The sequence below is a fragment of the Eubalaena glacialis genome, chromosome 12, assembly GCF_028564815.1.
Source record: "Eubalaena glacialis isolate mEubGla1 chromosome 12, mEubGla1.1.hap2.+ XY, whole genome shotgun sequence".
NCBI classification, from domain to species: domain Eukaryota; kingdom Metazoa; phylum Chordata; class Mammalia; order Artiodactyla; family Balaenidae; genus Eubalaena; species Eubalaena glacialis.
The window spans coordinates 48,951,876-48,976,935 of record NC_083727.1 but is presented as its reverse complement, the minus strand read 5'-3'; the positions used below and the strand labels follow the sequence as shown (position 1 = coordinate 48,976,935).

The window sequence follows — 25,060 nt, the reverse complement described above, 5'->3', positions numbered from 1 at the left end:
TTTACACTTTCCTATTCCTCTTCTTTGAGCTAGATATTAACTCAGTGGCGTCTCCTCGCTTTTCTTTTGGATTCTTTAGGGAAGAAAACAATTCATTTTCATTGTCAGAGCCACTTCACTACTTCGACTCTGTGTCTCTCAGCGTCTCCTCGCTTTTCTTTTGGATTCTTTAGGGAAGAAAACAATTCATTTTCATTGTCAGAGCCACTTCACTACTTCGACTCTGTGACTCTTCCCCTGGCCTCAGTTTCTCCATTTGTCAAGAGAATCCCTCCACATTCACTGTGCTTTTAGCTCTTTGAAAAAAAATGTCTTCTATGAACGGAAGGTGTTGGGCTTTATAGCTCTCCGTTTGTGCAGCTTCCTAATATGGATCTCCGAGGGGCCATCTCTATACAATCGGGGATCTTCACTGTTATCCGTTCAGGTTTGCATCTGGATTGGACTAGGGGTTGCGAGAACCTGGATTTTTGTGCCATGTTTATAATTAAGCACTTTGACAATGGGAATGATGCTCAGGTTCCCAGATATCCAGCTTACTTTAGCAAACCGAGCTCTCCGTTGAAACGAAATTAGACTCTATTGTGCATAAGGGTTTCCGTCAGAGGCTCCCCCTGGCTTCTCTGCGTAAACCCTGGAAAAAGCCCTTCTGTTTACTTGTCTGCTGAGCATTTCTGGGAGTGCCGGGAGGGCGGAAGGAAGGAGGGAGCAGGTCATGGTGCTTGCTTGCTCAGCCCGAGAGCCTGCTATCAGATCACCGTGTGCTCTAGTTATCTTACCGGGCTACAACTGGGATGCTTCAAATTAGGTTTTGGTTATGAGATCAAAGTACAGATTTTGGGCAGATAGATGTTGCTCCAAGAGTATAGTTGAAAATAAAGGAGTGACCTTGAGAAGGCACAATGATGACTAGTTTTGTTTCTCTTTCCGCATCTTAACCAGATAAGCTCAGGACAGCTGTTTTTATTAAGCCCACTCTGTTAATAAATACAGAAATGACGGCTACTCAGGTGCCATAACACACAAAGGTTGTTTAAAGCTGATAATACAGTATTACGAACAGCTCCTTTGTCCCAGAAACGTGAAAAAGGGACAGTGAGGGTAAGGGTGCCCCCCAGGAAGGCCATGGAAACGCACAGCGATAGGGGAGAGCTGCCCTCTTCTCCTGCACTCTCCTCCCACCCTCGCTCCTTCACCTGCCACACTGGCCAAGAGAAAATTTGTGGGGGGAGGTGACAACACAACTCCTGGGCATGCCAGGCCAGATTCCCTCGGGAGGGAACACCAGGAGCTGAAAGAAAAAGCCTGCAGACTGTGGATGGGGGCAGGGAGGACAAAGCACCCTTGGCTGAGATTCAAAGTTTCATCCCACCTCCCATTCTCCTGGCTGCAGAGTCCTAACTTCTTCCCCACCCAAAAGAAACCTGCTCCTGTCATCATGCTGGGCACAGTGGGGATAAGAGTGCAGGCGACAATGATGGGCTGCTGAACACAGAGGAATTTAAGTCTACAGTTCAGGCTCTGTCTGAGGCATCTGAGTGGGGCAGAGGGAGGACAAAGGTGGAGACTTCTAATTCTTTAAGGAAAATGCTATACATGCACTATTTATCTTCCTCTTCAAGTCATTATCAAGTGACTAGATGCATTCACGAAAGTCAGGCAGCTGTCAGTTGTTAAAAGAGTTGAAAGTGCTTCAAATGGATGAATAAATGTGATACACTTAGGAGAATGTTCCTGCTTTGTCAGATCCTGCCAAATTCCCAAAGCAGGTGTTCAGTTGAGAGCCAGGGCACTGAACGGCCGGGACATTCTGCCTAGAACGGTGCTGGGACATGGTGTTTGAACTGATCACGGGGTCAATTTCTCAGAACAACTTTGAGGACAGAGGCTACTTTGTGGCTGGGAAAAAACATGCTATATTTATTTGTGGAGATGATGAAATAGAGCTGAAAGGCTTTGCAGGCTATGGGCAAAGTCTTGTTTTAAAAGCCTCATAGGCATAATCTTTTCTCCCCCTGCCTATATCCATCCATCCATGCATGCATCCATGCATGCATCCATGCATTCACTTAGACTTCCTGAGAGTGTACTATGGGGCAGACACTGTGCTGGGCATGGGGAACACATAAAAGGAGCCCCCTTCTCAGAGTTCAGAGCTACTGGGAAATAGAGACACAAAGACAAGGGTTTCAGCAGAGATGTACCCGGTGGCACGGAAGCAAGCAGAAGGTGCAGCCCAGAAGAGACGTGGAGAAGGCTACACAAAGAAGGCGGTGGGCGTTTGGGCCGGGCTTTGAGGGATGTGGAGGCAGAGAGTGGAGCTGAGAAGAGAGACTTGCGTGTTTGAGAGAGATCTCTTGGTGCGAAGGGTTGGCGAGCGGCAAGCAAGAAATCACGTCTGGTCATGTCACCCGCTCAAAACCCATCAGTCACTCCTCATCTCACTAACAGTAGAAGCAAAAGTCCTAACCATGACCTAGGAAGACCCTACTGATCTGCCTGGGGCCTCTTGGCCCTCCTGCTCCCTCCGCCCTAGACACATGGGCCTTGCTGCGGTTCTTCAGTGCCTCTGTGCTCCAGTTGCCTCTGAAGGGAGGCTCCTCCCCCAGGTATCGACCCTGAGCCTTGCTTCCTCAGATGTCATCTTCCTGGGGAGGTCCTCCCTTTCTACCCTCTATCCCCTTCCCCGTTTTATTCTTCTCCTTACCCATTACCACCAGCCAGTGCTGAATACATTTTGCTTATTTGTTTTATTGTCTGTCTCCTCTAAGGAAGGAAAAGTTCAGGAGGACAGTTTTTGTCTTTTGGTTCACAGCTACACTCCTGGGGCCTAAACAGTACCTGGCATATAGTAGGTATTCAATAAATATTTGTGGAATGACTGAAGGGAAGAGGTATGAAGGACTATGCCAAACAAAGGCTTCCGGAGTTTATCTGGAAGGCAAGGGGAAGCCGTGGACTTGTTAACTAGTAGAGTAGGATAAGCGGGTCTGTGTTTTCCAGGATAACTCTGGTGGTGACAGTGACAGAACGGTGGGGGAGGGGAAGGGGGGAGAGACCGGAAGTGGGAAATTCTATGAAAGGGGGTCACTGCACCAGAGGATGACAGCCCACCATGGGGCAGTGGGGAAGTCACTTTCCCTTCCCCCTTGACCCCCATCCTCACCACCAGCCGAAGTAACTTTCCTGTGTGTGAAGGTGACAGAAAGCCACTCTCAGGTATGAAAGAGTTCAGAAAAATGTATCTCCACCTACTGCTCTTGAAACAAGAATTACTTGAAAATACACTCTAGCCAACTGAGAAATAACTGCATCGAGAAGCCAGGATGGAAATCACGGTGGAAGGGGACTAGGAGTCTGTCCTGGGTGCTGTCCACAGGCGCGAGGACTCAGGGCAGCGGAGAAGCAGCCCCTCGGCACACACTGCCCACACGGCGCACCAACAGACGGCGAGAACGCGGACAGGAAGGGCCTTCCTTCCATGGCGACACTGGGTGAAGCCGAATGACTGTCTGCTCCTTAGCAGTTGTTCTTCTTCATTAAGGTAATCATCCTATAATTGGAATCCCTCTCTGTAAAAGGGATCCCTCAAGAAGAGTGTACTGTGAGATTCAGAAGTCCAATTAAATGTGATTACAGCCGTGTTAAAGAACAAAAACAAGCAGCATCCACGGCGAGGGGTAGGTCAGGGAACAACTTTCCGTGGCTCCCATCACGCCCTCGCAGACACGGCCCCCTGGCCACCACTGCAGAGCGGCCAGGCCTCCCTGTGGCAGCACCAGGCCCCTCACGACGGGCTCTGGCCAGGCTTTCCAGCTGCTGGTCCGGGTACCCCTGCCTCACGGCCTTCTCCGCAGACTAAGCCCGCGGCTCCTTGAGCGGGCGCCCTCCCACATGCCCGTCCTTGTCTGGGAACCTCTTCCTCAACCTGAGGGGGAAACCCCACATGCCTTCTTCTCCGTGAAGTTTCCCAGTCGTGGCCCCTTCTCTCTGCCGCCCTCGCAGAATTAGGGTGGCTATGAAAGCCCCCGGCACGTCAGCAGTTGCTCAAGTGTGTAACTATGCGCAATAAAGCAGACTTGGTTCCCCTGTCAAACTCCTTTGCCATCCTCACAGGATTCTGAGTGAAAGGCCTTTCTCAGGACCTGCTGTATGCAGATACCTGAATCAGGGGCCCCTCCCCCATTATCAGAATTAAGATTGGGGGCCCACGGTGGGTGAGTTCAAGTACTCCATCCCTCGAAGATGATTTCCTCTAATGATAGAGAAGTAAGAAAAAAGGCTGATTTCTTCCTGGATTTGATGCACACTTTATCCATCTGACTGTAAGCTCTATGAGTGCAGGGACTGAATTTATTTCTTTGCTCACTGTTCTAGCTCCAGCCACTAAAACAGCGTCTTGCTTGAGGACCGTTCTCATCAATGCTTGCTGAGAGTATGAATGCCTTGTTTATATTTATTTCCCAGGTCGAGCAAAATGCCAGGCACGGTCACACTTATTGACGCTACGCCAAATGAATGAAAATCCTAGCCTAAGTTGTAAAATGAGGCCGCTTTCTTTACGCCAAAACCAAACTTGACAAAAGACTCTCCCTCAGAAACACACACCTGCCTTCCTCCTCCGAGGCTGCCGCCCCCCTCCCCCCTTTGTCATGGTTTCTGCGTGTGACCCTGAGAAACAAAAAGCAGCTTTGTCTTCCTGGAAGGAAAGGCTTCACAGAAAAGCAAAACGTTAACCTTCCCCCACAGCTGCATTTAACACATCGGGTGGCTGGAAACTTGGGGGACTCAGGAAGAGATTCATTCAAAATTCAGACAATAAAAAAAGAGGTGCCTTCACATCTTCAAGATCCCGAGACCCGCACATTCTCCCCCTTGAGGAGCAATTCAAAAATGCCCATGCTGTGCTCCAGGCCCCTCCAGGGCGGCCCTTTCTGCTGTACTCGTTGGCTATTCCCAGAGCAGCTGCCCACTTGGTGCGTGCCGGGGGCAGCAGTCACCGCAGCATCAATAAAACTGCCTTCCGCCCGCATCTCTAACCGCCCAGTGCTGGTGCTTCAGAGACAGGGAATTTTGTCAATTTTGCCTCTGTGCCAACCTGGCTCTCCTAGGAGTCCTGAGGCTACGACCAACCCAGAAAGAGATCTTCTTTACTTCTCTGCATTCTCCCAAGATGACCAGAAACAATCATAAAAAGGGAACAAAGGGATTACAAATTAATCGGCCCTCGCTGGCTCCTCTGACTGCAAAGATATGATTACAAACCCAGGATTTGCAAGAGCCCTCAATTCCTCATTAATCTCCACTATCGTTTCTATCGCTGCTTTTTTATTTTTAAAAGCTCCTTTCTTAGGCAGGGAATGATGGGGAGCTAGGTTCTTTCTTCACTCAACAGTAACTGAAAAATATGTCCTTAACATTTCAGAAAGCACAGACTGCCCCTGCGCTATAACCACTAAAGCGTGGAGGTAAAATGGCATGAGTATCCTTTATGTCACCATCTGTCTAAATTAATGAATTCAAGCGAGAATAACCTAAAACCCGTGGTTTCTTTGGAGAGCATGACTCTGATAATCCAGAAAAATTCCAGGGCTTAAGAATCTCCAATGTCTTCACACTATACTTGCTTTTGTAGAGCATATTTTAACTGTTCAGAAATGTGCAGTGAAGGAGTTCCCTGGTTGCCTAGTGGTTAGGATTCTGGGCTTTCACTACCGTGGCCTGGGTTCAATTCCTGGTCTGGGAACTGAGATCCTGCAAGCCGCACGGCATGGCCAAAAACAGCAACCCTCCCCCCCCGCCAAAAAAAAGAACAAAAAACCCCACAGAAAACAAAACCAAGAAACGTGCAGTGAGTGGCTTCTAAATTGCGTTTCCCATGTGCCTCTGCTGTCTCCAGCCATCTGGAGCAGGCCCTGCAGAGGGGGCAGGTCCTGACATCTTCCTGCCAGGTTCACTCCATGGGTCAGTGCTACAGAGTAATCAGAAAGCAGTGAGGGCTTTTCTCCTCTTTCCCAGAAGTGTCTGCAAACCCCATTTGGGCGGAGGTTCTGCCAGTGACATTTCTGCCCTAGGAGCCAGGGACCCACACTCTTCCTGAGAGGGGAGAGAACCCATGAACTGGGGTGGACTGAAGCGTTCACCAGCTACTAATTGCATTAATCCTGGCACACAATTCACAGTGGCTCCTTGTCTACATACCACGGGGGCTCCCACTTCTGCTTTTCTCTGGCTAAATACCTGTCCATGTGCTTCAAACTCATGCTTGGCAGAAAGCTGAGGATGGGGCTTAGAAGGCAAACAGGGTGAAGGTTCCCCAAATGGTGTTGGGAGAGCATCCACCCAGGCCCATTTCTGCTGTGCCCTGCCCTTACCTGGGTACGGAACTCTTCCTTTGGTGACCAGCTCTGTAAGTAAGATTCCAAAAGACCACACGTCAGACTTGATCGTGAACCTCCCGTACAGGGCTGCTTCGGGGGCTGTCCACTTAATGGGGAACTTTGCACCTGCAGGAAGAACACCCGGTTACTTGTCAGGCAGAGAGCATGGCGCTGGGCGTGGGGCTGGGAAGGAAGAGCAGGTGGAAGTGCTTTCCTGGGATCAGGTTCAGAGAGGAGGATGGTAAGGAGGGGAGACAGGACACAGACTAGGACTGGGCAGCTGGGGGGTCTGCTTCTGGCTCTGAGACCTTAAGCAAGTCCCATCAAAGGGCTGGGCTTCAAGGCCGCTTAAAGTTCTGGCCTTTAGAACTTGAATCTACAAAACCTATTGAAAGACATAGGCTTGGTCTGGAGGTAGGGCTAACTTGTGATTTAGGAAACTATATATTTTTTCTGTTGCTTTCAAATAAAGTTATACTTTAATAAATACACATAGTATTAAATCATACTGCTACTCTCAAGAATCCTTTAGTATGTAAGACCATAGCCTGCTCTTACTGAGGTACACAAAAACCAGATCAAGCCACCACGCTTCTCCCAGGGTGGAGACAATTTGCTGCAGCCCAGGTGTTACGCTGAGATGGGCTGTATTTCCCCAATGCCTCCTACCTCTACAGCAGAGAAATGACTTTGCCTCTGGCTACTTCCCCTGTACACTCTCTTTCTTCCTTCCACCCTTTCCCCTGATAGTGGCCACCATTAATTCTGGGATACGTTTTTCTTCTGCACTGTATGATCCCTTGCTTACCTCCCTACGTTTCTCCTACCAGCCAGACAGGGTACTATCTAATGTTTGTTTTTAAACAGTGGTTTTATCTCAATGACTGTCTTATGAGTCTGATTTCTCAAGACCAAGAAGCAAATTTTGTGCCAAATTGAGTAGAGTCTTTTCTTTCAAATGTCTCCGATTAAAAGAATCCTTTCTCTAATCAAAAAGGAAGGGTGGGGTCCACCTGCTTCTTCTGAAGCAAGATGTATATACGGGGAATTAAAATTGATTCAGCAGCCTGCGCTCTCACACATTAGGCTCAGCAATGATAAAGCAGTTTCAGATATTTCATTGAACAAACTGAAAGGGAAACACAGGCAATTTTTATTAGTGATGTAAACACAATTATATGTTTAAAGCATGTTAGTTTTACTTAGGAACTCCTAAAAAAAAAATCATACAAAGGCTGACAAAATGAGAAATTTTCACAGTATCTTCTATGAAAAGCCATTATGTGTAAAACTGGCAAATGATTAAAATCTTTGAATAAGCAGGGTTTTAATAACCAGAGGTATGATAAATTACAGCAATTAGATTTTTGTTTTAAATACAGTACATGATAACATCTTCAGCAAATGTAGCCTGGCATTTTCTGGCAATATAATTTTCCTCTCCATCTCTTCTATGCCCGTGTGAAATGAAATTAAAAAAAAAATCCTACTATTTTATTCCATTGCATCTCACATTAACACTGGAGCAGAGAAGTTATTCTATAGTTTTTCTTCCTTTTATGCATCGAGTTATTTTTAATTAGCTATGTTTCTCAAGCATAATTACTTATATCTTTGCTTAAGTGTTGCAAGGTCTGGTATTCTCTGAACAGTCATTTTGTTTTTAAAGTTTCTTTCAAAGCATTCTTCTCACACTTCCTATCCTCCAGCATTCTGCTCACGCAGCTTTGGACTCAGAGCCTCTGGGATTAATGTGATAGATTTTCTTCAGTGTCGAGAGCCGACTTTGCCCTGGACCAAACCTCAGCTGGAATTCTCTTATTTCAGAGAATTAAAGGTATATTAAATTCATTCCTATTTAAACCATCTCTTGAGCCAAATGGCTTGGAAATCTATGTCTGTCTCCGAAGCAAATAGAACATTTTTCTCCACTGTGCAGACACAAATCCTGCAAATAAAATGACAAGCAAAAAAAGCCTTTCTTCCCTTCTTGGAATCACTCCACGTTGTTCAAGATGTGAGTGTTGCTGAAAGTAAACTATTTAAAATTGGGATAAAGTCATTTTGGATTTTCTGAGAGAAGATTTCATAATTTCAGATTAAAAAAAGCAATTATCGATATATCAGTCAGTTGTGCTAGTCTGCTTTATTATTTTCTCATTGTATCATCTACAACAAGAACTATAATATATAAACCTTCAAAATATAAGTTGAAACAAAGGTTGTAATGGATCTCTGATAGGAAATCATTTGTAGATATGTGCTTTGACTTACGAGCAGGAGCTTATTTACATAAATTTATTGTGCATTAGTTTTCTTTCTAAGATAAGCAATGTATTTACACCTAATACATTTTGGAGGAGAAAAAATGGAGAATGTCTTTGATTTCTCCTACTTTGTTTTGGGCTCAAAATAGCAGCCACTGTTGACAAAAGAAGGTTCTCTAAAGATAACTCACAGTTTCAAGGAAGACAAAATGTTAAATTAAAGCAGTGATAAGCTATTAGTGATTAAGTGAGGTTTCAACTGAGAAGAACTAATCAATGCTCACTCTTCTACTCATCTCATTACCTCAATTTCCCCTCATTTTGGTTTCTCCCCTCCTGAGGGTACAGATGCAGCTCCACATCAGGGAGAGCTCACCTGGGGCTTGGGCAGGGGTCTCTGCAAACGGCCATGCGGTTGCACACTGCAAACCCCAGTCTATGAGAACAGCATCCCTAAGGTTGCCCAGGATACCACCCTGCTGGGGGCTAGATGGGCTCTCTCCTCGGTAAAGTTAGGAAACCTCAGAAGCCTGGAAGGAAGGGCCTCCTAGGTGTAAACATTGCCTTTTCCTTCAAAATAAAGTTCTCCTCCCTCAGATTTTTTCACAGATATCACAGCAGGCATAAAGCCAGGATCAAAGCTGTCTTCTAATTGGTATGGATTTGTAGAAAAAAGGGGACAATGTCAGGACACCTACACCACAACGAACTTGGTGTTGTCATGTAACTAGCTGATTTGCTCTTCCTGAAATTCTCTTGTTTGGGAACAGGATTAGATGCCAACACAATTTCCTCTCCTCTGTACTTCACTGGAGGAAATACAGCAGCCGATGCAGGTATGATGATCTGTGCCACTGATACCACAGGCTATGAAGGACCTGGAAACTCTTAGTGTGCTTGTTCAATGTTTAGGTGAACTAAAAAATATGGAAATTATCATCACTCTAGTTTTTATTTCTTACTGAATTAAACAGTTTAGGATTCTTTTAAGCCAACAGACAAAGGCCACACATAATCTATATGTATTTATGTATGGACTTGAAAGCATCTTTTCCACTGATGTTTTCCAGGCAGTGTCTGCAGATTTTACCAACTTCCCAAGGTTAACTCATTGCTGAAAGCCTGACTTGGTGCTGTCATTGGGGCCCAGGTCCTGGAACCACTCTACAGGTAGAGTATCTTTGTACTTTGGTCATTTACCTCCCAGAATAGCAAGAGGACCAGGTAGCCTCAGGCTAAATCATTTTCTGTGTCGAGTAAACATAGCAGTGTTTTAAATAATCATTTCTTATAGATACCTCAAACCTGCTTCTCTAAAGTCTACGGAGATGTGAAACGAGTGGGCATCAGCTTTGTGACCAACAGGGGGATTCTACTCCCGTGGCTTCAACGACTATCCTGACTCCAGTGAGGCCTGCATTTGTATCATCTGATAGGACCTCCCCTCCTGAGTTCCTGACCCGTAAAACCAATTCCCTCCTCAGAGCCTCCACTGGGACCTCATAGGGCCTCTCAAACACAATATCCAAAATTTATCCTCCCCACGATTCTGCTGCTTTTTCAGTGTTTGCTGCCTTGCAAGCTGCCTAAGTGAGGACACCAGAATGCTGAGAATACTCCTTCTGGATGCCGTGTCTATTGGTTCTTCACTGTGCACTCAGATAAGCAGCACGGAGCCTACCTAGAGGAGCTCAACAGATCTTCATGGAGTCATCTTTGGCCTCTCCTGCTTTGGTATCGTCCACATTGAGTCTACTTCACACCCTTGAAGGTGTCTGTCCCTCTTCATCTTCACTACCTGCACTCCAGTCCTCACTTGCTCCCTGCCACCTGCCTCCTTCCTGCACTGCCTTCCACTGGGGCCCACATGCACAATCTGGTCCCTCCTTCCCACTCCCCAGCCTCCTCCTGTTATCCTGAGCCTCACCTCCTCTGCTGCCTCACTGGCCCCATGACCTTCTCTGACAGTCCTTCCTGCTGCAGGGCCTCCAGGCAGGCTGTTGCATTTGCCGCAAGTCCCACCCTACTCCTGCCCCACGGTCGACTCCTGCTCTCCTTTGTTCCTGGCCTAAGTGCTTCTGGCACGGGAACCCTGGCCCGGGCACTAAGACTGGGGCAGTTTCCCTAGCTCTGCACTGCCAGAGTGTCTGGTTCTTTGCAGCTGTTACCATTTAAGTGCAGTAAGCATGTGAGTTGTCAGAAGTGCGTTTCTCTCCATAGATAGAGACTGTCCTTGGGGGCCGGCGCATGTCTTTCTGGATAGCCACCATGTCTCCAGTATTGAGCCCAGTGCCTCATGCATAGAAGGCACTAGATAAGGGGGTGCTGAATGAATGAGTGACTGGACACTGATTAGCCCATCCGGCCTTCCCTTCCAGGCTGAACAACCTCGGTTCCTTATGGGGCTTATTATCAGTTCCCTGCTCTCTGGCGAGTCCTCGCCTTGTCCTCAGTGACCAATGTCACTGTCTATCACCATCTGGGTGCGCTTTTAAGTGTTTGACAACTGTCAACTACAGTAGAAAAGCATCTGTCACACACTAATGAAACTTAAAAACACCTGGAAAAACCCTGATTTCAGTGCCAGATGAAGTGTGTTCAGAACCCCTTTGGGTCTGAGTGAACCTGTCTGAGGTGGTGGGAATCCTGGACTTGGCTCTCTGAGGGGCCTGGGGCTGCAGCTGGGTGGTTAGAGCTGCAGAAAGACAAGGTGGCCAGAGGCCTTGGAGCATTCACAGCAAAAGAAAGTGGAAAATCCTTTTTTTTAACAGACTGGGATGGAAGCAGGTGACTGGATAGCAATCATTCAACCTCACTGGTCTTTAGAGTAAGGTTAACAACCATCCATGTTTTAAGTAAGAGAAAGGAGAGAGTTGTGGATTTATTCAGTTATCAAAGTTTGTCCACAAGACAACAAAAGACCCCACCCTGCTGGACTGGTTTTGTTCTCTCTCTTCCTACCATAAGTATTTCTGGAGTTTCCTATGTGCCTGGCATGGTCCTTAGTGCTGGGGCTACCACAGTGAATGCAACCTCCTGCTCTCAGGGGGCCTGCAGGCTAGCTTGGGAAGGAGATAAAATAAACGAATGGCCATTATACATGTCAGACAGTGACAAGTGCTATAAAGAAGAAGAAAATGGGCTACAAGCACAGATTTTGTGGGTTCTTCAGGTCACACTAAGGACTCCGGATCCCACCTGGGTGTGGTGGGGAGCCACTGGGGCCTGTGAGCATCGTCTACCTCACCCTCTCCTTGTCTTTAAAACATGGAAATAACACGTTATTACCTAGAGAATGATCTGTGATGAGCCAGAATGTGAAAAGCATTTTGACTTTTCAAAACTCTTGAAAAGCATCATGACATTTCAAGGCCTGTGGGTGTCTATTAGCAATTAGGTAGATCAGCGGTCCCCAACCTTTTTGGCGCCAGGGACCAGTTTCGTGGAAGACAATTGTTCCACGGACTGGGGTGGGGGTGGGGTGTTGGTCCAGGAAGGAATGTGAGCGATGGGGAGCGTTAGATGAACCTTCGCTCGCTGGCCCGCCGCTCACCTCCTGCTGTGCGGCCTGGTTCCTAACAGGCCGCAGACTCATACCAGTCCGGGGGTTGGGGACCCCTGGGGTAGATGATGTGCCTATTGTCACCTCTGTCATCATGTTTAACTTGTGGCTCTAGTCACATTTGTGCTATTTTAGCACACTTTTCACATTTGGGTAATACAAATCATCTCAGAAACAAAGGAGTGAAACTTAGCATACTCCAACACTTTGTAAGGCTCAAACATTTCTACGAGAAATGAATGATCTTTTCTGAGTTTATTCTTCCCTGATGCTCTTCCTTTCCTTCTAGGCATTTCTCTTGTCTCTGCTGTAGGCTTTTCCTCAGTCTCCCTCTCTCTAATTCCAAGTGTGTTAGAGGCCTAAGTGCTGTAGACCCTTCTCTCTGCTGATTCCCCGGGGGAACATGCCCTCTCTCATGACTAACCCTGCCTGGCATCTCTGTGTGAACTGGGCGGGAAACACTGGACAGACTCTGTCTTTCATCTGAAGTCTTGGTTCTCAATTTGCAAACGTCTAAGGGACAAAGCCTCTAGGATGTCCCGCCTTTATCTCAAAGGTGGCAACTACAAATCTAAATTTATTTTTCATTAAATCATTTTACTATGAATAAGACAGTTTGTTATAAAAGAAATTCTTGTAGGTGGAAAATTTTACTAGATGACTGACAAAGTTGATTCTCACTTTAATATTCTAAGATGCAAATGGAGTTCCTTTCTACTATCCCTTTTCTGGGGGTCAGATTCCTACTCTGCCAGGCTTCAAGGTGAAAAACCTGAAAGCCAGTTGGGACTTCTCCCTCTCCTTAAACCCCAATATCCAATCCATCACCAAGGCCTCTTGTTTCCCTCTTTGACAAGTCTCTCAAACTTCCCCTTTCCTGTTTAAGTTCTCTGCCAAAACCTGATTTGGGTCCTCGTCCCTCTGGTCCTCGAGCCATGGTGCCCCGCCTTCAGCTCATTGTCTTTCCAATTAATCCTTTTAAACCTCAGCTTCCTAACGTCCACACCTGCCTCCCCGGCAACCATACAGTGGTTCCCTACTGCATTAAGTCAAAATCCCCCACCCAGTGCTTCCCTGGCGGCGCAGTGGTTGAGAATCTGCCTGCCAATGCAGGGGACACGGGTTCGAGCCCTAGTCTGGGAAGATCCCACATGTTGCGGAGCAACTAGGCCCGTGAGCCACAACTACTGAGCCTGCGCGTCTGGAGCCTGTGCTCCACAGCGGGAGAGGCCGCGATAGTGAGAGGCCCGTGCACCGCGATGAAGAGTGGCCCCCGCTTGCCGCAACTAGAGAAAGCCCTTGCACAGAAACGAAGACCCAACACAGCCATAAATAAATAAAATAAATAAATAAATTAAAAAAAAAAAAAAAAGGCCTGGCTCCAGCCAGGAGGAAGACACAAAGGAGGGGAGTGGGGTGGAGAGTTTAAAAAAAAAAAAAAAAAAAAATCCCCCACCCAGTTTTCTAGGACCCACGTATCTTTTCCACTTTGGTTCTTGCTGCCCCAAACACAGTTACTCTGGCCTAGTTTGCTTTCCCGTAACCTGCACCCTGCACTCAGCATAACCATGAACTTGCCTCTTCTACATTAACATACCCTAAATGTCATCTCTCCTTCCGCCTGCTTAGCTAAAGCCTGCTCAGCTCAAGTCCCACCTCCCTCATCAAGTCACCTGTGACTACTCCAGCCTTCATCATTCTCACCAGTGCTCTTGGGAATCAGCGCTATAAACAACAGTTTAATGCTTGACAATAGTAGCTCCCACAATAGCTAAACATATATTGAGGGCTTGCTAAGTGTCAAGCGTCATGCTAAGTGCTTTACACATACGAGGCAGATACCAATAACGGTCCTGTTCTACAGATGAGAAAACTGAACAGAGGTAAAACAACATGCCAGAGGATGCATGTAAATGGTGGAACAGGGATTTGAGCCAAGGGAGTCTGGCTCCAGACCCCAAACACTCAACCACTACTGCCACGCCCATGTTTCCAACACGTCTCTCTACTAGTTATTTCGTCTTTCCTTAAATAGAATGTAAATCCTTTGAGGTTGGAGACCATGTTTTATACTGATCTTCTCCACAGTACCTTGCCTAAGGCTGGTTAAACAGCCACTGCTCAATAAATGTTTTAATTGGTTAAAGGGTCAACCTAGCAATTTATTCAACACTGATGGCCACAGAGATTCTCTTCCTTTACACAAATTTAATCAAACGGAACAAAGAAGAGAGTGACACGACGCAGCTGTGGAACAAATAATTATTTTCACCTTTAGAGTTATAGGAAGCAAATCTTCCTCACCACACTCCAGGACAGTCTGACTGAAGGCTCTTGGTTTTTAAGTGAAAACAGGATGACCAGCTAAATTCATTAGGTCAGGACGGCTCATCCCAACCCCCAGGTCCCAATCAAGTTAATGAAGGTCCTTTATCCCCAGGGGCCAGGCAATCTGCTTTCTTCTGCCTTAAACAGAAACAGTTCTCACTTGATTCAGTTACTGACAGTACTTTATGCATCTTGGTGCATTAAGGCGATGGCAGTAGCATTTCAAATGCTCAAATGAAGGCTGCAGAGACTTTCACTCTCCGGTCCGCCTCCTGGACTACGCGTGTGGAAGTCAGCCAGGAAAGGAAACGGGGAGCGAATATTCTTTGAGACAATGCAAAGATGTCAAATTGTGGGCTGGGCTGGTCATTTGTGGAAGGCCAGGGCAGTCATCTAGGAAAGGGGCTCCAGAGTCAGGCAGACCTGGGTGTGCACACTGGCTTTGTTGGGTGACCATTTAAAAGCCCCCTCAGTCTCAGTCTCCTTGTCTGTAAACTGGGATGATGATAACCTCGTGAGGTTGTGATGAGAATTATAAATAATTTAAAGGGCTCGGCACAGCACCTGGCACCTCATTATACCTAAATAAATGCCACCTATTATTTTACTTGGATCTTAATGCAAAGGCACTGAGTTGCATCAGGTCAGCCAAAGCTCTCCAAACTTCAAGGGAGGGAAGGAGGATGAAGAAAACCCAATACACTCAGCAACCAATCACTGAGAACTTACTCAGCATCCAGCGAGTCCCCAGCACAGTGGGAGTCACCTCCTGCCCTAGGACATTCCAGGCAGCTGTGGGACAGAGCTCACAGGCAAACCCAACAGAAAGCTAAATTGTGGTGCTGGCTTTAGGAACAAGAGGGCTCAGGAGAGAGAGGAAAGAGGAAGTACCCAGGGATCGGGGGCTTGGGTAGAGGCGGCCACATGAGAATGCTGCAATGTGACCCTCGGTTCTTCCTGGGGCTCCAGGAAGGGGCCAGGAGAGGCCTGGGTCGGGGTGGGGGGCAGGCGGTGGGTAGCTCACATCACCGGCTCTTACTGGAGAGCTGGACTGTCCAGCCTTTTTTCTCTCTCTCTCTTTTTTTTTTTTCATGGTGACCAGGCCAATTCCACAGCCCTGAAAATATCCCCTATGGCTAAAACCTGGGCCAAGGTGGGGAAGGCAAAGCCAGTGGAGAGTAAAAGCAGCCAAATCCTCCCTACAGAGAATGCAAGTGGTGCCCTAATAGCATTTGCAAGGAGGAAAGGCATTAATATCAACAACAGACACTCTTTTTCTGAACCAAAGATCCATCCAGAACCCTCTTTGGTTATGAAGCCTCAAACTCTGCAAATTATTACATCCAGTATTACATAACGTGAAGTACTTCAACTTTAAAGTTACCCTGGAGAATAAAAGAAACCATGAACTATGCCAATAACAGGAAGCTGATTATATTGGGGGGGGGCGGGGGAAAGGAGGTGTAACAAGGCAGGACTAGGGCAGGATATCCTGTGAAGGAGATAAAGCTGATCTGACCTGGAACTTTGTGGTTATTCAAACAAAACAATGATTTCAAACCCAATAAAACCTGGCAAAGCAAAACTCAGAATTTTCACACGAGGCCAAAGGAATGACTTTGGAATTTCCCAAACATGTCTGGAGTAATACAGCTGTGTGTTTTCCAGTTATTCCTGGTGACACATTCTGTTGCAATTTCTACTTTAGGTTCATAAGGTTTTAGCACCACGTTTAAAAAAAAATAAACGAAAAGTAAATGGTACAATGGATTGAGATGATATTCCATCGGAAATGCATAACGGCGAGCGGGCAGTCTGAGAAGGAAGGAGGTGGGGAGTAGGGAGGAGTGCTCTCCCCACTGGGGATGTGGGTGGAGGAGGACCAAGTTCAGCTAAGGAAGACAAGAACCCAGGACCAGAGGCAGGGCCTGAACACGCTGCAAACACGAGGGTTGATTAGTCAGGCATGGATCCCAAGTCTAGTGTGGCTGAATTCACGGAAGGAACATTCAGGCTGAGAGGGATGAGCCAAGTCCCAAGGGGAGCCCCAAATCGAGGACCAGACAGGAAGGAGTAGATGGTCCATCAGCGGGTATTAAAAGCCTAATCAGGACAACTAGAGGACAGAGGGGAGCAAACCCAGCACCCGGGAGAATGGGGGATGAGGCTGGAGGCAAGGCACTGGTCCTGGAGTCCTGCAGTTGAGGAAGGACAGGCAGGCAGGTAAACTGTGGAGGGGCAGAAGTGCCTTACATGGAGGAGAACAGAAAGCAGTCTGTGACATTTCTTCTACAAATCTATGGGGGAGCCAGAAGGTGAGGGGAGGAGCTCGGGCTGCTTGCCTTTCCCTATCACCCTCCTCCCAGTGGTGACCAATGACAACCCAGGATAACTCTCACTTGCAACACAAAAGTAAGCAATGAAATTAATTAGCATCTCCTGAAATCATGGGTGTTTGGTCCCTGTGCTCTCAGGAAGGAGATCTAAGACTCATCAGGAAGACTTTGCCTGGTACTTCCCTGGTGGTCCAGTGGTTAAGACTCTGTGCTTCCACTGCAGGGGGCACGGGTTCGATCCCTGGTTGGGGAACTAAGATCCTGCATGCTGCGCAGTATGGCCAAAAAGAAAAACGAAAAAAAAAAAGACTTTGTCTGAAGTGCCAACTGTGTGTGTGTGTGTTGGGGGGGGGGTACTTGTGGAAGTGGCTATCTTGGGTGGAATTGAGGAAAGGAGGAGCCCTGCTTGCTGTTCTAGAACACCAAAGTGCTGAATAATTTCAATTATCCTTCAGCAAAAGCAGAACAAAAACTCTGATTCATAGCATGAGTATGACGGACACCACATTTGTGATCTTTTATCCAGAACAAAAGGTAAGAAAGCTGCATGTAGGGCTCTGGAACCATCTGTATGCTGCTGTTCAGGGTGGTGAAAATTCAGAGCTAAGTAAAAAACGATGTCTGGGTTTTAGCTCAACACAGAAATCACCTCAAGAATCCAGTCACCCCCTGTAGGGGCACTGGACCTGGGTCAGTCTGACATCATGTCACAAAGTCTGCTAGGCATCAAGGAAAAGCACTGGGGTTGGAGATACTGCTTGGGAACAGCTGGTGGCCATAATGGGTCTGGTTGGGAGTCATGGAGAAATGGAAGGAAGAGACGCTGTACAGAAGACAATAACCACCTTGGGCTGCTTTTCCACACCACTCCCCCGCCCCCCGGCCCGTGCCTTGGGGGAGACCAGCCCCATGCTGCTGTGCACTCTCCTTCAAAACATGGGACAGTTTTCACTCGCACTGTCTGTCCCTGATTATCAGGATGAGGCAAATGCAGGAGTTCCTTCTGCCAGCAAAGCAAGACAAGGAAGCCAAGTGACATTTTTGATGTTTGCTGGCAGTATGTAGCTCCTATTTACACACTTTAAAATCACAGAGGGTGACCATCTGCTTCCTTCTTGATGATTACTAAGAAACATGGGTGCACAGACCAAGGACTTGCTCTGACCGTTCAGAAACAACTGCCAAATTGCTTTGCTCAAGGCAGCACAAAGGAGAGAGAGACCCACACGGAATACAAAACGTGACCGCCCAGTTCAGAGAAAGGGGAAAGGTATTCAGACAAGCGGGCTCTCAGTGACCAGGGCTTACAGCAGGCCCATCTGTCCCCCAGCCCCCGGCCCCCGGGAGCAGAGTCAGGGGGCAGCCGGACTATGCGGATGGAAGCAATGAGTCCACCTCCTCCCTGCAAACAGTTTTAATTTGAAATGAAAGAGTGGGGGAGGAAGGGGTGAATTTTCTTTTCCTTTTAGTCTTTGGCTTCCACACGTCCTTTCTCGGAGGATAACACAGTCTGCACCACCCACGTGCCTCTCCCTAGCAGTGTGACCCGCTCCCCCTGCGCTTAACCTGGCCCCGGGGCTCCGCTGTGACCGCGCACGTAAACAAAGCATCCCTCTCGGAAAAGCTGGTGGAAGCCCGGGTGCGCGGTGGAATACAAATGAAGGCCCTCTCTGCCTGTGACGGCAGTGCACCAAACTCGGGATCTGGGAGGCTTGATTGGAACCAGGCTCGGCTCAGGCCTGCAGCCCTCAGCTCAGCAGGAAGGAGGGCTGGGACCTGGCCGAGGGCAGGGCGTTCTGCGGGGGAGCCCCGGGCTCTCAGCAGACACCCCCGTGACCAGCAGCCCTGACCGTGGCACGGGCGGCGGCGTGGTCAGTTCAAACAGACGAGCTTCCTGCTCAGAGCTTAAAACAATGGCTGCCCTGGAAAGGGGTCTGCTTTTCGTCAAAGGATGATTTGCTTCTCTAGCATGGGAAGAATTAGATTAAATTCAATAATTAAAAGGGTTTCTTCCCCTCCTCCCCTGACATTTGCTGTTCAGGTCACAGCACACTGTGTGGGAACTGCAGTGCTGTTGTTGACAGAGAACAAGAAACGCATGTGCCGACGGGGGCAGAGGGAGGGCATCTCATGGCGAGATCAGCCTTGATCTGCCACCGGATTACAGGGGCCTCAGAAGAGGCTGATTAATAATTCTGCAGGAGCCCTTGAGCTGGAAAGCTGGCGTTCTGAGTCTGATAATCCCCAGTCATTGCAATACAAAGGAAGGACAGGAATTGAATTCACAGTTCTGAATTGTGAAATTCAAAATTTGAAAGAAACAGGGATCCACTTCTTCCTGACTGTGTTTCTCAACCTAGCTGCCTGCTTGTTTGTGTTAAATGGCTACTGTGCTTTTTGAATCCAAAATCTGATTATATTTAATTAGTACAGGCATCTGGGATTTCTAATACACAAAGAGTTATTAAAGTAACAAATCTTTCTAAAATATGTTCTCCATGAAAGAATGTGTTAATTTATGCAATAACAATTTTTTAACATGAAATAATTAACATGAAAACCGCAACAATTATGAGTTCTTTGCGTCAAATTTATACGTGAATTTTCCTCCAGATAATAATCTATTCAACTTAAACCCTCATACTGGGAGCATTTGAACAGATATGTTTTTCTTCTATTTAATACACAAACCTAAACCTACAGCAAGTTTTATACAAAGTCCTAAATGCCCGTTTTTACATACATTCCAAAGATCCAAAGATTAAATCGCCTTGACATTTGCTTTCTCAACAATGATCCTGTCGTTAACTTAGACCTTAAAACAAACAAACAAACAAAAAACCCCAAATACAGAGCAACTCTAAGTTCCTGTCTTTGTGATGATTCATATCAGGAGAGGAAAGGGTTAAATAGGCAGGTCCTTCATGTGGGAGACCCTATGGAGGGGGTCAGGAAAGACCATGACGGGTGTGTGTGTGTGTGTGTGTGTGTGTGTGTGTGTGTGGACAGGGACAGAGAGGAGGGAGAGAATGAAGGAAGGAAGGAAGGAAGGAGGGAGGGAGGGAGCAAGCACGCAGTACTATCACTCCACTGGATCAACAGTAGTGATGTTACTATTGGTACCTCTACTAACTAAAATTATACAACTATCAGCTCAGCATCTGCTTTGTGCTAAGTGCTTTATGTGTATTCTCAGGGAAGTATACAACAATTCTCTGATGAAGATAACTAATATTATCCCTGTTTTCAGAGGAGGAAATAAAGGCTTAGAGAGGTTAAGTAACTTGTCCAAAGCCTCACAGCTAATTAGCAGTGATGCTAATGTTCACCTCAAGATAATTTGATTTCATGGGTCATGCTCTTAACCAATCCAGTCCCTGCCATCTCTGGAAGGGGGTGGTACGTTTGCACATGCATGTGTGTGTGCGCGTGCAGACACATGCACAACCATCAGTGACACTGCTGAGAATGCCCATCGGATGTTCAGAGTTGACAAGATTAAAAACAACAGTGGCAAGGAGGCAGGGACAGTTCTCAACAGAGAAGGCAAATCTGCTGGAGAAGATGGTGAGTAGACCACCGACTCCCAGCTGTGTGGTCAGAGGGGCCCTTGGGCACGTAGGTCATACGAAATGGTGACTGCCCAGATAAATAGAATTGGCTGTAAAATAATGAAATAATATATTTTTTCTCTTATAAGATTGATTTTTCTTTACTGATTACTAATAGTTTTTTCCTTAAAAATCTTTTTTAGGTAAGAAAATAAAGACCCCTTTCAAGGAAAATTTACATCAAACACAAAAAGTTCAGGTTATAAGAATGGTTTTTCCATTTCACAACCCTCCAACAACTTTTATAGAGAGCCCATTTAATTCTCACACTAATTATGTGAGGTTATTATTTTTATTACCTCCATTTTACAGATGCTAAAAAATGAGGCTCAAAAAGGTTAAGTGATTTGCCTGGGGACACACCAACCTTTTAAGTGAGAGCTAGTTCAGACTCGGGCTTCCTGACTGCCAACCACAGCTTCCTCAGCCTCATCAGGCTGCCTTAGCAGCCTACAGGGAAGTACACCACCAGTAAACAACACAGTGACTGTGTATTCTATCTTTAAAGATACGGCCACAAAACCTGCTGGGTGGCATAGGCCTGTCCTAAGACCAACAATTCCACTGCAGGGAATATACCCAGGAGATAGGAGGACATGACCGCCACCACGGCAGCTAAATTCATAAAGACCCTCAGTTAGAAATACCAGTAGAATGGATACACAGATCTATTTGTACAATGGAATACTACTCAGCAATGAAAAGGAAAGAACTACTGTTACGTGCAGCAACATGGATAAATCTCACCGACCTGATGAGAAAGAAACTAGACACAAAAGAGTAATACTGTATGATTTGTTTATATGAAGTTCAGTTACAGGAAAAAGGAATCTCTGGTGATAGAGGTAAAATAGTGGCTATACCCCTTGGAGTGGTGACTGGCTGAAGGGGATGAGGAGGTCCTTAGGGGGCTGGCAGTGTCTGTATCTTCATCTGTGGGTGGTTTCAGGGGCATATACGTATGTAAAAGTTCACTGAGTTGTACACTTCAGACTTATTCATTTTATTGTATGTATATTATGGCTCAATAAAAAAAAAAAAAAAGTGTCCACGAAAGCAAGCCATTCTGATACATAAGCCAGGTCTATCTGAGCTTGTTATGTTTAAATCAACATTAGTCAGCACAGAGCCTCCTGAAAACTCATGAAGAAAGTGTGTCAAGAATTCTCCCACGGTCTGTGTGAGCTCTGGAGGAACTGATGGGTGGAGGGGTTGTGATCGGACCTCAGGGGAGGGTGCAGGTGGCTTGGGGGTGAGAGGCCATGGTCAGCTAAGGGGTGGTGCCGTGGTCGGGAGGGCTGGGAGGTGAGGCCCCATGGCAGTGGGAGCAGGTGAAGGCACCCCGACTGACCTCTCTGGGCTTGGGCACCAAGCTTGGACATACTGCCCCAACCACCTCAAGCTCAACAAATCCCAAGCCAAACTCACCCTCGTTCTTTGAAAATAAGACCTTCTTCCCAACTCACTCATTCCTGTTGTTGGCAACTTCATCCTCGTGATTACACGCATGTGACCACCAGGGAATTACCTTTGATCCCTCTCTCCCTTTCCAGAATGGTGTTTGAGCCTTTCCACGTGTCTGCAGCCCATTTTCGCATCTGTTTATCCCCCAAGAACTTAGTCTTGTCCAGGATATAACAAGAGTCCTTTTTGTTTACCAGTCGCTATGTGCTGGGCACTGCGCTAAACAATTTACATGTGCTGTTTCACTTAATCTTTGCAAAAATTAAAGCACAAAGCAGGTAAAGTATATTTCCACTTTACAGATAAGCAAGCTGAGGTGTGGAAACGTTAAGTAACTTGCCCAAGGCCCCAGAGCTGGTGGATGGTAGGGCTGGGTTTCAAATCTGGTTCTACTCCAGGCTTGCTGCCTGCCCCCGTGCAGTCTTTGGCTTCTTTCTATCAGCAGCTCCTAGCAATGCCCTTTCACTTTGAAAGGCGCTCAAATAATTAATTTTGCCATTGCTCAGAGATCCTGATTGGACAGAACGTAACAAGAGTTTGTGACTAAAGAAGATCTAGCTGCTGTCACTGGGGGACATGCAGAGATAACAGAGAATGAGCGATACCAAATGATTTCTAGCGACCTCCAGAATGCTGTCGGCCGAGGACCACCCTCCCAGGGTTTGGGTCTGGTCTTGACCTTCTCCCCGACAGTCCAGTGGGGCAGGGAGGAGGAAAGGAACAGAGGAGGGGCAGTTTAACCCAATTCCAGCTCTGCTGGTGCCCGGGGAAATGCCAGCTCATCCACTCAGGGGGGAGACAGACATTTCCGTGTGCCTTAGATGGGAACCTCACAACTGTGTTGAGAAACAATGGTCACACACAGTCCTAAAATACCTGTGATTGGCACACGCTTCTGAACAATGCCCACACTTCCATAATCAAGATGCGGCCTGGCTGTGGCCTGTGGGGAACATAAAACCTGATGTGCAAATATCTTCAGGCACGTGGAGCAGCTGTCTGGAGGAGCTGACTAATCCCCCGCAGAAACTTCAGCATGAAGCACGCGTGCCATCTGCAGAGCACACAGGCAGATACACACCAGGCCCTTCCTGCCTCGTAAAGTGGCCCGGGCAGGGCAGACCCTCGGGAGGCATTTTGTAAACAGCTGGGCTGTCTCAGAGCTGGCAAATGAAGGTCTTCCAACTCCCTCACACATGCACTTTAGAAGGTGCTCCTTAAAACCTTTTCCATAAAATAAAGGGGAAAAGGAGCTTACGACTAACCTTCTCAATTTTTATTTTCTGTTCTTTTAATCACTGTCTTGAAGAGAGACAGCATAGCTTAAGAGGGCAGATGCGATAGGGCCAGCCATACCTGGATTCAAATCCTGCCTCTGCCCTTTTACTAGCTGTGTGACTTTGTACATGTTACTTAACCCCTCTGAGCCTGTTTCTATCTTTCCTGCTCCACTTCTCACATTTGCCCGCTCGGGCCTGGCACTGGGTAGGTATCCTATAAACGCCCCTGCTCCTTCTTTTTCCTCTGTTGCAGCATTTCTTTTATTCTCCTTGAAAATCCCGGGGCCCCAGTCTTTGTTTTTTTTCCCCCCGGTTCAGTTCTCCAGTTCATTTACTTCTACTTAATTATTTCCTTCCAGTGTTTGGCATGGATGGGAAGATACTTGTAAAAGGGAAGAGAGAAGAAAAAAGAATTTTAAGAGGGAAGGGTGGAGGATTCTATTTGGAAATTAAGGGTGTGAAGCTGACCCTCTGAAGGGCGTCAGGACGGCATCTGGGAAGGTGATGGTGGAGGTGAGGAAGTCATCAGAAAGGCAGTCAGGACAGCTCTCCAGGGAGGAAGGCAGGATGGCCAGGGCTGAGGGTGGCCACGCGGGCCCTGCCTCACAGCAGCAGCACACTGTGAGGGGACAGCATCGAGGGGCTCCTGAGATGCCTGCCCCTGGACTCCAATCACCCAGGGCCACAGCCAGGGGCATCTCACCCCGTGAACTAAATACACAGCCCCGTCAACAGCATCCCTGCCAGCATGCTCGGGCTTCTGGCCCTGCAACCTTCTCAGTTATTGATGGTTCAAGGCTGTTAACAATAAATTCTAGAGAGCCCAGAGCCCAGGAGAAGGGGAGAAACAAATCCTGAACCGCTCCCTCCAGCCCCAGAATTCCACTCACACATGGAACGATGCTGACACGACCCACTCCATTCCCACCCCTTCCTAAATCAAAGATTCATGTCTCGCAACCTTCACCTGCTCTCCTCTCCTTCCGGGTCCGTGAGCTGGGATCTCACAGGTTTGCCTCAGGGTAAACTCTCTCATTTAGGCCCAGGTCTCAGACCCGGGGGCACTTCAGACCCTCTTAGCTCATCTTCACTCAAGATCACATCCACATTCCTCTTTGGACTGTGGAGCCAATCAAAGCTGCCTGTGTGCCTTTGATTAGTGATATGGCACACCATCTGGCCCTGCGCTGGTGTGTGTGTGTGTGTGTTGTGTGTGTGTGTTGTGTGTGTGTGTGTGCATGCGTGTGTGTGTTGCTTGTTGTGTGGGCATTTGGCTCCAGCACAAGAACTGCCACGTGCTGGGGAAATTCAAATAGCCGAGCTGTCTGACCAACCTGTAATTTAGCCTTTGGACAGCATCTGTGCGAGGCAAGGTCTTAGTTTACCGTTTTTCCTCATCACTTGAGACTGTTGAGAAGGATAAAAGGAGGGAAGAATTGGCATGAAACGAAAGAATTAAAAAAGAAGGAAAGAAAGAAGAAGAATGGCAGAGGTGGCCATGATAACCTCTAGTAGAAAGCACTGCCCTGTAATCCACTCCGGTCACTGCTCAGCCTTGCTCGGAATGACTAGGCTTTGGTTAAAAACAATAACAATGAAGGTGACCCCTTTCCTTCAGACACGAGCATTATCTTTTCCATGAGGAGCCTACATTGACTGCAAGCTGCACACTTAGTTCCACACATTTATCCTTTGACCACTACGTGAGGTTCCAGGAAGAAAGGAAATAACGCCGGGAATTCCCTCCCCGGTATCTAGTGCTCTAGAAGCATCTGAAAAGCTGTCCCACTGGAGTGGCTGCTGGTTTGAGATGTATTTTATGTAGAGGTTAA

At 47.2% G+C, this 25,060-nt stretch overlaps 1 protein-coding gene across 2 annotated transcripts in view; it reads right to left on the bottom strand.

The window, feature by feature from the left end:
* FYN (FYN proto-oncogene, Src family tyrosine kinase) overlaps window positions 1-25,060 on the bottom strand; it is a 208,826-nt gene that overhangs the window by 5,963 nt on the left and 177,803 nt on the right. For both annotated transcript variants that reach the window (XM_061207612.1, XM_061207611.1), the window contains exon 13: window positions 6,375-6,506. In XM_061207612.1, the coding sequence (XP_061063595.1) occupies window positions 6,375-6,506 (132 nt within the window). The remainder of the gene's footprint in view (window positions 1-6,374; window positions 6,507-25,060) is intronic.